We start from the raw sequence: 12,230 nt of genomic DNA on the forward strand, positions 1-12,230 counted from the left end.
GTGCTGCATGATGAAAGAATCACGAAAGCTCCCTGGGTAGCAGACTTCCATGGCAGGCTAAGGTCATTGGAATCTCACACTCGCCGCACATTAAAGCCTTCGCTGGTGATGAAATTGAAGGGGGTGTTATCATGTAGGGCTTTGAGCACCACATACATTCTGTCAATTGCTCCTTGCACTTGTGGGGAACCCTGCCAGTCTGTAGAACTGGATCGCTCTCTCTCTTTGTTTCCCTGGTGCAGTTGGGAAGGAGGTGGGAGTGCGCGGCCCACCTGAAGAGAACCTGCTCTCTGCAATGGTGAGCTGCTGCCTGTCTATTTTGGCAAAGGACACCAGACGCTGCCTTAAGTAAATGGCAGTAATCAACCTGCCGGGCTTGGGGCAGGAGTTGGGGAAAATGGAACCGGAGAATTAACTGCTCCCACTTGACGCCACTTAAATGTGTCAGGACAGGCTACTGGGCAGCGATAGAGGGGGTTGGCCGCTATTTCTGCAGGAGAATTCTGTTGCAAGTTTTTACTGGCAGTAACTATTATCACCCCATTTAATGAGTTTTTGGAGCCCAAAACCACACAAACGACCGGTATATTAAAAAGAAAATCCAGCCCTTCATTTCAACAAAGAATGAAGGCGGGGGGGGGGGGGGTGGGGGGGGCAGCAAGACGATCTGGGTAGCATGCTCGGGGCTTTGGAATTTAGGAGGGACAAGGAAAGAAAGTCCAAAGCAGCAATAAGCAAATGGCTGAAACTATCGGTTAAAAAATGCATAGCTGCGCTGTTGAATGTGACTGATGGATTGAGACGAGTACGTGTAGCACAGAGGTGTAATTGAGAGTATTCTCTGGAAAATAATAACGGTAAGCATTTGTTTTCGTGCAGGACTGTTAATATTGTCTTGAAATAATGCCTGTTATATACCACAGCAATTTATTCAAATAAAGGGCATTGCAAAAATCACTGTGACCACACTGAGCAAAACTGCAACATCTGCTCAAAACTGGTAATCATGCTTACTGCTAATAAAGTAAAAACAAAATGTTGAGAGACTTGTGAAAAGATTGACGAGCTGACTATCCATGGAACGACGAAAAAATATTCTACATTGTTCCCACAGCAGCCGAAGGGAATTGCTTTTTAATTTAGTGCCTTTGACAGTGCAGTACAGTGCCAATTTAATGGCTAACCTATTTAATAGACTTTTCATCAAGAACTGCATTTTTGCTCAATTTGCACAGTTTAATCTAAGTGCTGTTTTTTTTTTTTGCAAACCTAAATCCTCTGCAGCCTATCCTGGTTTTCAGATGCTGTCCATGTTGTTTCTTTCAGCTCCTGTGTAAAGTTTCAGATTAAGTGTGTAGAAATGTCGGAGCCAGCCTGTAAATGAAACAAACTGCAGATTTGTAACGAATGGAATTGCATATTGGTCACGACCAGAATAATCACGTCTCCCAACTGATCTGGCAGACCAGCGCTGTATTATAGTATGGTAATATTTGCTTTGAAATGAGTCTCAGAAATGACAACCTGTAGTTCCTTTTAATATCAAACCCCTGCCTTTTATGTACAGTGTTCTAGTAGTGTTGGCAGAATGCTGACTGGATCAGTGAATGATGTGCTGTAACCTTACAGAAAGCAGGACTATTTGGCATCTTTAACAGGACTGCGGAGTAGGGGAGGGGCGAGGGGGTTCATTTCACAAAGTGCACTGGGAATTGTAGACCACGTGCTCATGGTCCTCTGAGCTTGTAGCATTGCAGAACCTGCAACAATCCAAGGATTATTAATGTGTCACTGGTATTAACTGGCAAATTCTAGTGAAGCGTATCCTTAATTCACTGAACTCTCCCGTTGGTAGGAAGTGAAACCTTGAGCAAAAGCCTCCCCTTAGTCCATTTCGGTCGTAAAAATCTTTCGAGGGAATTTCAACTCCCGGGCAGAAAGCGGGTGGGACCGCAGACCCCTCTCCTCTCCCCTCCCCTCCCCTCCTTCCCCCCCACCCCGGCCTGGGAGCTACAGCGGGAGGCCCCGGTCCACTTTAGCGGCCAGACTTCATTTGAATTTTGCTGGCCAAATGTCTGCCCGAAACGGGCGTCCAGAGGCCACCGGATAAGTCACGCCATTGTATGGGGGGGGGGTTGGAATTGTGGGGAGCTCTGGGGCGGCAGAGGCCCGTACGTTCCCTGTGGGGCCTGGAGGTGCACTCTTACTCTTCCGGTGTTGCAAGAGGAAGGGAATTAAAGTTGTTCGTAAAGTAGGTTTTACACGTCTCTCACGGGGCCTCTGCTAGGTGAGCTCCAGCTTTTACTGGGGAGGACGCTCCATTCAGTCAGCTGCTCAAATCGCATCGGGGTCCTAATGACGTCATGGCCCCCCCACCCGATTTACATTTACTCACCGGGTTGCCACCTGAGTCGGGCGGATGCCTCGGCCACCCAAGAAAACAGCGGGACGGGAAATGAGCGGCAAGTGTCCCACTTGGATTTTAACTCCCGTTCCGGCCGGTTTTTTTTTGCGCCGGGTGGACGGGAAGTTAAAGTTACCCCACCCTTGTCTTTTTGCGTGAAGAAGTACAAGGCCTTTCCGTTGCATGAGGAGCCTGTCCACAAACCTTCCTTGGCCATAGCAGAATTGATGACTCCTGTGAAAATTCATTTTTTCACAACCTCCGGGGCCGGTGATGTATTACACTCTGGTCCGCGGGAAATAAATTGCCTTTCAAAACAAGTGCTTTGAAGGGTCAGCCTAGGGTCGCCAAGAAAATCTGTTTAAATGTACATGTTGTGCAAAAAGGTGTTGCAAGAGGAAGGGAATTAAAGTAATGATTTGTTTACTGTAATACGGTGCTAATTACACTCCCAAAATGCTGGGGATTTTCTTGCTTCGAAGAAAATAATAAAAAGTGTCACCAATGAAGAAACAGCCATTACTGATGTCACACCTTGTTTGCCCACACTCCTGAGTTACAGTTTTTCCCACTTATTAAAGTACACAGGTAATTTATTGTCCAGGTATTATTCTCTTACCATTACCAATAGCTAAAAGTCTGCTAAATCTCAGGATTCCACAAGAACAAAGGTTTTGTGATTTATCAAAGTCATCATTATATCCCAACGTGCCTTGCTGCCTTACGACACCAATCTTTATAAAACACTGGGTTAAGCCCTAGCTGGAGTATTGTGGCCAATTCTGGGCACCACACATCAGGAAGGATGTCAAGGCTTTGAAGAGGGTGCAGAGGAGATTTACCTAGAATGGTGCCAGGGATGAGGGACTTCAGTTATGTGGAGAGACTGGAGAAGCTGGGATTGTTCTCCTTCGAGCAGAGAAGGTTAAGAGGAGATTTGATCGAGGTGCTCAAAATCATGAGGGGTTTTGATAGAGTAAATAAGGAGAAACTGTGACCACTGGCACCAGAGGACACAGATTTAAAGTAATTGGCAAAAGAACCAAAGGCAAAATGAGGAAACATTTTTTTTACACAGCGAGTTGTTATGATCTGGAATGCACTGCCTAAAAGGGTGGTGGAAGCATATTCAAAAGTAACTTTCAAAAGGGAATTGGATAAATACTTGGAAGGGGAAAGATTTATAGGGCTATGCGGAAAAGGCAGGGGGAGTAGGAATAATTGGATAGCTCAAAGAGCTGGCATAGGCATGATGGGCCGAATGGCCTCCTTCTGTGCTGTATCATTCTATGATTCGACTATTTTATTCTTGGGTGGTAGGAAGCCTGAGATCAGACTCTTCATTTCCCCAGGAAACATGTGGAATGCTGAGTGACTTTTGCCCAGATTCCATGGACAGCAATGGCCTATTACATTCACCCCTTTCCCACTCAATACCAATAGCAGCAAGATATGGCTGCCCAATGTCACTTCACTGTTGCATTTCCCAAAATAGAGGGGTCACCGATGGCAGCCACTGCTCCTCTTCTCCAAACACCACTTGCTGTTTCTCACCTGTGCACTCTTTGACACATCCAGTATCAACTCTTCACGCTCACTGATGGCACACTCTGGAACATGTGTCGCTCTGCTGGCTCCTTATAAACAGTGGTGAAAGGGAGATATGGTGCGGTGTATGTGGTCTTACTCTGGGCTGCTGGCAGGCTGCTTTTCCAGACCAACATCGACATAAAAGGAACAAATGCTGGCTCCAGGATGCACTGTCAAAGAGAGCTCTCATTGCAAGATACCGGAGCAGGGGAGGGGCGGGGGGTAAAATTCGATTTGGGCAGGTGCTATCGAATCTGCCGCCAGTTATACGGCCCACCAGATATTCCATTCCATTGAAGCCAAGTGGAATGCCCAGTGACTTTTGCCTAGGTTCCATGGACAGCATGGCCAGTACCATTGACTTCAATGGAACTGGATATCGACAGGCCACATAACGGGCAGCAGATGCGATAGCGCTCATTTTACGTCCCCGCCCAAATTGAATTTCACCCCGCTATGTGTGATGTTTGTATGCCTGTGTGGAAATGACTAAGAAGGGGAACCAGACACAAGAGTTGGACGGCAGTAGCCCCAAGCTTAGAGAAAGGCTGCAGCTTCACCCTCCATTACTCCCTCTATCATCTTGCACGCAGAGATGTCCAGATGGCCTCTTCCAAGGGAATGTAGGCTTATAATTTCTGAGCTCTTCTCCACTGTGCTCTTTTCTTGCACCTTATGCCATCTTCTCATGAAAGAGGAGAAGTAGTGTTGACATGTTGTAAGTTGAAGGATAGTTATGTACATAGTAACAATCTTCAGCCCAACCTGTGTGTCAGTAAGTGACCTTATATCATGCAACAAGGTTGTATTAGAATCATTTTGTGTGTGAAGTTGTTTGAAGATGTAATTAGATATGTGACATGACATTCAATTGTAAGTTGCAGCTTGAATGTGTGCCATGCTGGAGAATGGGCACGTATGGTAAGCAGTGACAGAGCTGTAAGGTTGTGTGCAGGCTAGGCCTGGGTCAGTAGTTGACGTGGAGCAGGTTGACGGCCAACGTTTTGTGGCATTGTATCCTTGGGCCACGGCACTGACACGTAGCCTTACCTTGGAAGCTTCTTAAAGTGTATTGTTGTCTTCCACATCTGTTCCTGGGTCATGCGAATAATGTATTGTAGGATAGACGAACACTAAATCCCACAAAAACACCCCTAATATGTAATGTACTGAGAAATCCCAGTATGTAGCCTATGTTAGTGGAAAAGTTATGTGCCAAATCTCTCTTTCCACTGCCGCCACCACCAACAACAACATGTATTAATTCAGGAAGTAGGTCAGGATCCACCATTTTACATCTAAGGTTTCATATCAGATGTTTAAATTGGCTTGTTCTGGACTGCTCCACGTAACCCAGTCTGAAACATACCAATTATTGACCAAACTACATCAGGCAGCAGCAAAACCATAGTACAACACTGAGTGAAAGGCAACTCTAACTTGCCAGAGACATAAAAGCATTAGGCAGACCCAGATGTGTGTTACTAATACTTCTTTATTCAGTTACATTTGCAGTGATATGGTCAATACCGATACAAGGTGACACAGTGAAGGTAAGTTGACTTTTAGCCAACAGAGTCTAAATAATTTTAAGACGAGCAGTAACTTAATTGTGAACTTCTCAGTATCTCGGCAACGGTTGGGCTTTGCTCAGTGGCAGTGTAACAAAGTTACTTTTGACCTCCAAGATTGCAATATGGTCTTGGTGAGTTGAAGTGCATGTCCTTGATCCATTGGATCTCTGTTAGGCCTCTAGTGTAAGACTGTCTCTTGGGGTTGAAGTTGCTCTTCAGCAGTCACGCAAAACAGTCGACAGCGAACCGGCAGCTCGTTCAAGTCAGTGCAAAAGAAGATCGGACGGGTGTAAAATGAGCTGCCCGTTTTGCTTGGGCCTCAGCTGTTTACAATCTATATTAAAGACTCAGATGAAGGGACCGAGTGTAATGTATCCAAGTTTGCTGAAGATACAAAGCTAGGTGAGAAAGTAAGCTGTGAGGAGGACCCAAACAGTCTGCAAAGGGATATAGACAGGTTAAGTGAGTGGGCAAGAAAGTGGCAGATAGAGTAAAATAGGAAGAATAGAAAAACAGAATATTTTTTAAATGGAGAGAAACTATTAAATGTTGGTGTTCAGAGAGATCTGGGTGTCCTCATACAAGAAACACAAAAAGTTAGCGTGCAGGTAAAGCAAGCAATTAGAAAGGCAAATGGCATGTTGGCCTTTATTGCAAGGGGGTTGGAGTTTAAGAGTAAGGAAGTCTTACTACAATTGTACAAGGCTTTGGTGAGACCTCACCTGGAGTGCTATGTACAGTTTTGTTCTCCTTTTTCTAAGGAAGGATATACTTGTCTTAGAGGCGATGCAGCAAAGGTTCACTAGATTGATTCCTGGGATGAGAGGGTTGTCCTGTGAGGAGAGGTTGAGTAGAATGGGCCTATACTCTCTGGGTTTTAGAAGAATGAGAGGTGATCTCATTGAAACATATAAGATTCTGAGAGGGCTTGACAGGGTAGATGCTGAGAGGTTGTTTCCCCTGGCTGGAGAGTCTAGAACTAGGGGGTATAGTCCCAGGATAAGGGGTCGGCCATTTAGGACTGAGATTATGAGAAATTTCTTCACTCAGGGGGTTGTGAATCTTTGGAATTCTCTACCCCAGAGGGCAGTGGATGCTCAGTCGTTGAAGGCGGAGATCGTTAGATTTTTGGACTCCAGGGGAATCAAGGGATATGGGGATCGGGCGGGAAAGTGGAGTCGAGGTCGAAGATCAGCCGTGATCTTATTGAATGGCGGAGCAGGCTCGAGGGGCCGTATGGTTTACTCCTGCTCCAATTTCTTAAGTTCTTATGTACCGTTGAAGACCAATTTCAACCCTTTGGTGATGTAAGGATGAAAATCATACCTCTCTTTCATTTGCTACTAGCTGTGGCTTTGGACAGTGCTGCTCACTCTGAAACATGTCTGTGGCGAGTCATCCTCATTGTCCTTTATCCTAGCTAACGTGGCGTGCTGTAATTTTCTCTTGATTGTTATGCCATACTTTTTTTTTTACTGCCTGAGAATTTATGCTATTGATGCTGTACTTTGTTAAACTCTTTCTACTTTCAAAAACCCTCTTGAGCCTTCTAACACTCTTCAATCGCTCTTTACACATTTCAGAACCTTCTCTTATTAAATGAACTGTGTCTGACCTTAAATACTTCAAATTGCCACAAAGAAAATTCCACTTCAGGTGACTTAGCCAATCAAAGATTAATTTGGTTACTTAGACCCCTTTTAAAGAGTACACAGACTGGTCTTAGAAAGTTGTAACTGTCAGCCTGTGGGAACTTGAGCACGATAATATGTAACAAGAAGATTTATTGCAGAATGCCCTCAGTCATAAGACTGGGTTTCTAGTTTGTATCCAAGGCCGTTTAACGCGAAGATAAAAAATCCTTTGTTTGGTCAACATCGCCTGCTTCGAGATATAGTGAACCACATTTGTCTGAACACTTAAAGTCAAATAACAGAATTAACTACTTTGGTTGGATTACAGCTCTTTACTGGCTACAGCACTGAGCCTCCTGCCAAACATGCTGCACTTCTAGATTTTTGTTAGGCAAGGGTATTAAGGGTTACGGAACCCAGACGGGTAGATGGAGTTAAGATACAGATCAGCCATGACCTGATAGAATTGCGGAACAGGCTCGATGGGCTGAATGGCCTCCCCCTGTTCTAACGTGATGGGTGCCCTAGAGTGCGAAATAGGGTAAACCTCCTTGCATTCACGTCATGCAGGAGCACCTCGACTTCACAATCATCAAATGCTCCACTGTTGCTTCACTTGTCCACAATTTCCATTTATTGGCCACCACGTTTGTTTTGATTCTTTTGTTTTTTATCAGCCAATTCTAAAACACGCTATGATCTACCCTAGATTATAGGGTAGATTTTCTGATCCTACCACCTCTGTGCCACAATCAGAAAAATTACCAATTATCTAAAGACCCAGATGTACTTGAGGGCACTGCACAGGGGATTAGCCACATATAAAATGGCCCCCTCGGGAGGCCTAGTATTAGCTCCGAAGTTGGTAATAATACCGGACTTCCATCTCAAAGAATGCCTTCATCAATTTTCCTTCGTGGCTCAGCATTTCAGCACAGCCACTGAGCCCTATATTAGTACATTGAAGTCAGTCAAGAGTCAGTAAAACCATTGACTTGATCTCAAAGGGGATAAATTGTAAATAGTACCAGTTTACTGATTGCTAGCCCTTACTCTGATGACAAACATCTCTCTCATGGAAACTGGATATTCAACTCTAGGATAGACTGATCTAGCAAATACAAATGGAATGCTTTTAAAACCAGACATCAACAAGATACTGCCTCTTTAAACGCACAACATATCTATGCTGTGATTGTACCCAAAATTGACAAGGAGACCAACTTCCTCCTTGTTCTGTTCTCCAACAATTGTAGGTAATTAATGTTTGACCGTGTTTTCTCTCAGGAAGCAAACAACCATCTAAAGACATTGCCTCAGATAAAGAGATACTTCAAAATCCCTGAACAAATATTGACTGAACTCATGAAGATCTTCCAATATGTTGGTAGCTCCTTCAGAGGTCATATCCACTATTGTAGAATGATAGTTAAATCAAGTCGGGGACCTTGCGCCTCAGGACTTTGCAGAGATGATTCTGCTTTTGAAAGAAACAACTGTTGCATGAAGATCTTTCGCCTTCAATGGTATTCAGAAGTCTACCCGAAAGGCGCATAATGCTGAGCATTAGAGATTTATTTTATAGTGTTAGGATATTGACTGTGCAGCTATAAACTGTGACATTTCGACATTCTTGGTTTATTTGTAACACTTATTTTATTCGTTCATGGGATGTGGGCGTCGCTGGCGAGGCCAGCATTTATTGCCCATCCCTAATTGCTCTTGAGAAGGTGGTGGTGAGCCGCCTTCTTGAACCGCTGCAGTCCGTGTGGTGAAGGTTCTCCCACAGTGCTGTTAGGTAGGGAATTCCAGGATTTTGACCCAGCGACTTGTTCAAGCACAACCTCAAACCTAGCTCCATTAGAGTCTAGCCAGTAACTATTCTAGCTTTTCATAACCTTGTAGATGAAAATTTAATCCAAGAACAATCTCTTGTGCCCAAGCTTATAAAAGGGACCTGGAGATATAGTCCTTTTGCTCAGCCTCAGGACCAACATTGGGATCATAACTTCATCCTCTAAGCCTATGCTCTTAGGTACATGGCACATTATAAATATGTGGCCTTAATGTTCTCACATATTCAATTATTGAGCTTCAGACTTTCAAAATAGATCCACCATATTTTGTCTGGCTCTTGGACCAGACTACTCTTTGACCTCACCTGATGTATTTACATAAAATTGTATGAATTCAATCTTACTCGAGATTATGATGCCTGTGTCTTTTATATTATTGCATTCCTCAGAAATCAGGTACGGGTTTCACTGGATAGATTCCGTTCAAGTTCTGATATAACATACCAATAGAACTGACTATTTACATACATATAGATGGTCATTTAGTTTGGGATAAATCTTTCGATAACCCTGTCATCCAGCGGTATATTACTTGGTGGTGTGCAGGTTATATGTAATTTTTTTGGAACTGGTAGGACGACAAGCATTAGATGAACCGAATGCTTATTCTGGTGAGGCTGTGGGAATTTCATGGGATTACATCAGAAGAAACGCATGAATTCCATTCGTAAGATGACTGCACGAAGCAGTCCTTACATCTTTACTAAACAGTATATTCTTTAATTTTCCAAAAAATTATGATTTTTTTTCAGTAAATTGATCCTTAAAGTGGTAATTAAGCATCAGATGATAGGCTGCTCACCCTCATTTTCTGGCACTACTGTATATAACCCTATGGTAACTGGAGTATAACAAACAAATAAAGAATTTATGGTAATAGTTCTGCTTTTGCCATTTCGAGCTCCTCTGGACCCATCTTTTGTTTTCAGCCACTTTACTGGTTTCTCCGCTAGGCTGAGCACTTAACGTTTGTAAAATAGTAAATTACAAAATTAAAATAAGTGGTTAAACTTACCTATTCAATAGAATTTTCTGTGTCTGAAATGTCAACAGTAATGTTTTCCATTGGAGAGGCCTAAGCTTTGCATTCATGCAGGTTCCCATCCCATCATTGTTCGATGAAGAGACTCGACCTGGCAGGTTTCAGCTTCCAGCAAGCACTTGTGCATACAACTTTTAGACACACTTTTATCATTGTTACCAAGGTTACCTAGTCACAAAGTATGTCAAGACTTGCTGTTTGTAATCACCATCCCCTCTTCCATTGTGGTAAATGAATGGAGATTTGTATTTGTGAAAGTATGTGTGTGTAAAATACATATACATTGTAGGTATCCAACAAAGGACACTTTCAGCTGACTACTGTAACAATTGTAAACAATTTTACAACACCAAGTTATAGTCCAGCAATTTTATTTTAAATTCACAAGCTTTCGGAGGCTTCCTCCTTCGTCAGGTAAATGTTCAGGAGCTCCTTGAAGCCTACGCATTTATACATCACAGAACAATACATGGTGTTTACAGACTGCCCCTGCAACTGCCCGTTGCCAAGGCAATCACCGTGTTCAGACAGAGAGGTGTCACCTGCAGAACCCCCGAATACACATTCAACAAAAAAACAAACAGGAAAAAAAAACAGAGAGAGGCAGAAACATCCGGAAGGCAGAGAAAGCCAGCAAATGACCCATTATATTAAAAACAGATAACATTTGTTCGCTGGTGGGGTAACGTGTAGCGTGACATGAACCCAAGATCCCGGTTGAGGCCGTCCTCATGGGTGCGGAACTTGGCTATCAATTTCTGCTCGACGATTTTGCGTTGTCGTGTGTCTCGAAGGCCGCCTTGGAGTACGCTTACCCGAAGGTCGGTGGATGAATGTCCATGACTGCTGAAGTGTTCCCCGACTGGGAGGGAACCCTCCTGTTTGGCGATTGTTGCGCGGTGTCCGTTCATCCGTTGTCGCAGCGTCTGCATGGTCTCGCCAATGTACCATTGTCAACCCCAGTCCATCACCGGCATCTCCACATCATGACTACTGTAACAAAGAGGAAGCTCTGGTTTGTAAGTAATCGCAGACTCTTCTGTCTTTCGCACTCGCAGAATGTAATAATACACATGCCCCTGATAAATGTTTCTGCTATTTCTACCTATCTTTCTTATCTGAAGCATAATAATACTGACAGAAAAAAAAATGAGAAAAGGATGCAGATTATACTACATTAGATTGCTTAATAATGTAATTATTCACACAATGTAAGAATTATTAAAAAAAAATACCATCAAAAAGCCATCTAGTGACGCATTTGCATACGGTTTTATTCATATTTGTGCCAGATATGGATTTAATTAAACTGTGTTTATATTCAGCCATTAATTCCAGCTTTGGCAGATCCAAATGGAATAAAGTATTTGTTCATGAATTTTATGTTACTATGAAGAAATAGGCTAAGTGTTGGAAGATGTTGTCAAAAAACATATATAATCATTTGTTCATATCTTCTAATAATATGTGTTGTGTATTTTTCAGGACAATTAAATCACTTGTTTCTCTAGGCAAAACATTACCAGTTTTCATGTTTAAGAACTTCCTTGTAGAGTTTTTATGCGGTATTATTATATACTGGGAGTGTGACAGATGGAAGAGCCTGCAACTACTTACAAGAGAGCTTCTTCTTTGTTACAGCAATCAGCCGAAGTGTCCTTCATGTGCACTTAGGAAAGAACATCGAATTGTCTCATTGAGAAGTAGACAAGCAATAGACTTGATCCACCTAAGCTCACTTTCATAACAGTTAGAGGAACCTAAAAGAATGATAAGCTTGTCACAAGTCTTATGATTGCACTATTTCTTTTTGTTCTTCAGATGAGGAGGACCTGAATGTACACTCGATACCTACAAAGAAGTATAAAAATAAAGAATTGTTGGAAAAGGGTGACGAAAAGATTGAAGGTAATGAGTAACGTAAGCAGTACCCCAGTAACCTGGTATATGTGTTTACATCTTACAACTGGAAATGTGAACATAATGCTTATTGGAAGAGGAAACACGCATGCAATTCTGCCATTAGAAAGGGTGGGAAAGGATTTGGAACCGATTATTTGATGTTCACAGAATGTAAATGAAAAGCTGGCATCGACAGGGCTGATCAAATATTGGGAAATATCTTGAGGG

General features: G+C 43.0%; 1 protein-coding gene across 2 annotated transcripts in view; it reads left to right on the forward strand.

Moving 5' to 3' along the window:
- LOC137324777 (ADP-ribose glycohydrolase MACROD1-like) overlaps window positions 1–12,230 on the forward strand; it is an 812,403-nt gene that overhangs the window by 736,272 nt on the left and 63,901 nt on the right. For both annotated transcript variants that reach the window (XM_067989466.1, XM_067989467.1), the window contains one exon: window positions 11,922–12,008. In XM_067989466.1, the coding sequence (XP_067845567.1) occupies window positions 11,922–12,008 (87 nt within the window). The remainder of the gene's footprint in view (window positions 1–11,921; window positions 12,009–12,230) is intronic.

The sequence above is a fragment of the Heptranchias perlo genome, chromosome 8 (genome assembly GCF_035084215.1).
Source record: "Heptranchias perlo isolate sHepPer1 chromosome 8, sHepPer1.hap1, whole genome shotgun sequence".
Taxonomy (NCBI): Eukaryota; Metazoa; Chordata; class Chondrichthyes; order Hexanchiformes; family Hexanchidae; genus Heptranchias; species Heptranchias perlo.